The sequence below is a fragment of the Aristolochia californica genome, unplaced genomic scaffold (genome assembly GCF_029961685.1).
Source record: "Aristolochia californica isolate CCGP_79_NKW_82.1479 unplaced genomic scaffold, dmAriCali1.0.hap1 SCAF_12, whole genome shotgun sequence".
NCBI classification, from domain to species: domain Eukaryota; kingdom Viridiplantae; phylum Streptophyta; class Magnoliopsida; order Piperales; family Aristolochiaceae; genus Aristolochia; species Aristolochia californica.
The window spans coordinates 15,661,384-15,662,970 of NW_027181793.1; the positions used below are offsets into that span (position 1 = coordinate 15,661,384).

Genomic DNA, 1,587 nt, shown 5'->3' on the forward strand with positions numbered 1-1,587 from the left:
TTCGCATATTTTGAAGAGACACTATTTACATTTACTTCTATGGATCTTCTCCATACTTTGAACAGACACTATTTGTATTTATTTCCATAAATCTCCCCTACTTACTGCAAACGCCATTGTAGTTTAAATAGAGTTCCTTTGATCCAAAACTTGAAAAAGCAAGATTACAGAAGCAGAAAAATAAAACAACAAAGAAATCGAAGTCTGAGTTCATATTTTGCCATAGTTTGAATTTGATCGAAGGTAAATAAAACTAAAAGCTACTTCAAAGATAGTCATGGCCGAAAACAAAATTTTTGAAACTAACAGAATATAGATTATAGAATAATTAAAGATATTATCGATTGAAAAGTTCACCTTTGTGATCAGGACCGGCGAGTTGTTTGCAGATGCCCAGATACGTTAGGTAGAGCACCCGATCTTTGGCCCCTGTTCTGTGATTGTTGGTGTGCTTGCAGAAGTACTTGAGTTGCTCCAAGTTGCAACAACCAAGCATTCTACCCAAGAGCAGGAAAAGCCAATTAATGGATCTCTTTTTCTTCGAAATCACCGGCTTGACGCAGAGGGGATACTGGCACTTCAGGCAAGAACGGAGGGTAGGGTTCATCCACTCAGTCGGAGCGCGGTCGTGCATAGTGGCCTTGTTTCTTGCTATGTAGTCCTGAATCTCCTCGAACTTTCTTCTCAACGGGTATTCAATCTCATACTGGGCTTTGCATCTCTTGCATTGAACCTCTCCGGTGATGGCGTGGATGCCGTTTTCTAAGAGTTGTCTGAGACTGTAGATGTGGGCGCGACGGTTGGTTGCCCAAGGGAATGGCTCAGGGACAAAATCGTCCTTACCAGCGAAGGTGGCACCAGATTTCCAACGCGCACGCACAGGTTTCTCTTGTCGAATGCCCACTGAGGAGGAAGCAGGAGTTGCTACAGCCCCGTTACTGGCTCCGGCAGGGAAGTGAGAGAGACAAAAAGACGGAGCCAGAGGTAGAGGAAGCAAATAATCCAAATTAACATGTGGTATTTCCTCTACCTCTGGTTGTTCAATAGCGACGGCGGTGGCGGTGGCCGTATGAGTGTTCAAGGCTGTGTGTTGCTCATCCATGAAAAGCTTCGCTCTCACAGCCGGGGGAGAAAGACAAAGTTGGAGACTTTCACCATCCAAGACTTCAGTGCTCATCATCTCCCTCGTGCTCCTGGGTTGGGATAAACTATTAGGGTACTGGGCACGGAATGAACTCTGATCGTTGTTGTTCCTCTTTTTGCTCATTCTCACCTGAAAATTATCCACTTATTTCTGGTCTCTCTTCCCTGTTTCTTAGCTTACGAAACTGAGTGCGAGAGTCTGAATACATTGGGACAAGCTTTCTGGTTCTCATACTACTAATTACATTTGAAATTTGAAATCATCCATTCTTTACTGGCACCATTATTAACGATTTTAATTACCTTCCATTTTTCCCAATCAAGGCAAAGTAAATTCATGTATACTCTATGAAATGATAGGGATCCATTAATTTAAGCCTGTCCAGGTGTCCAGCCAGTTAGGTTCATGCTTAAGTATTTAATTTTGGCCTCTTAAGACAGCTC

General features: G+C 43.0%; 1 protein-coding gene across 1 annotated transcript; it reads right to left on the reverse strand.

Annotated features, from left to right (window-relative positions):
- Positions 1 to 337: 337 nt before the first annotated feature.
- Positions 338 to 1,267, reverse strand: LOC137946606 (uncharacterized). The gene has a single exon (XM_068792938.1). It carries the CDS (start codon positions 1,265 to 1,267, stop codon positions 338 to 340), a length of 930 nt encoding a protein of 309 aa, XP_068649039.1.
- Between the last annotated feature and the right edge of the window lie 320 nt (positions 1,268 to 1,587).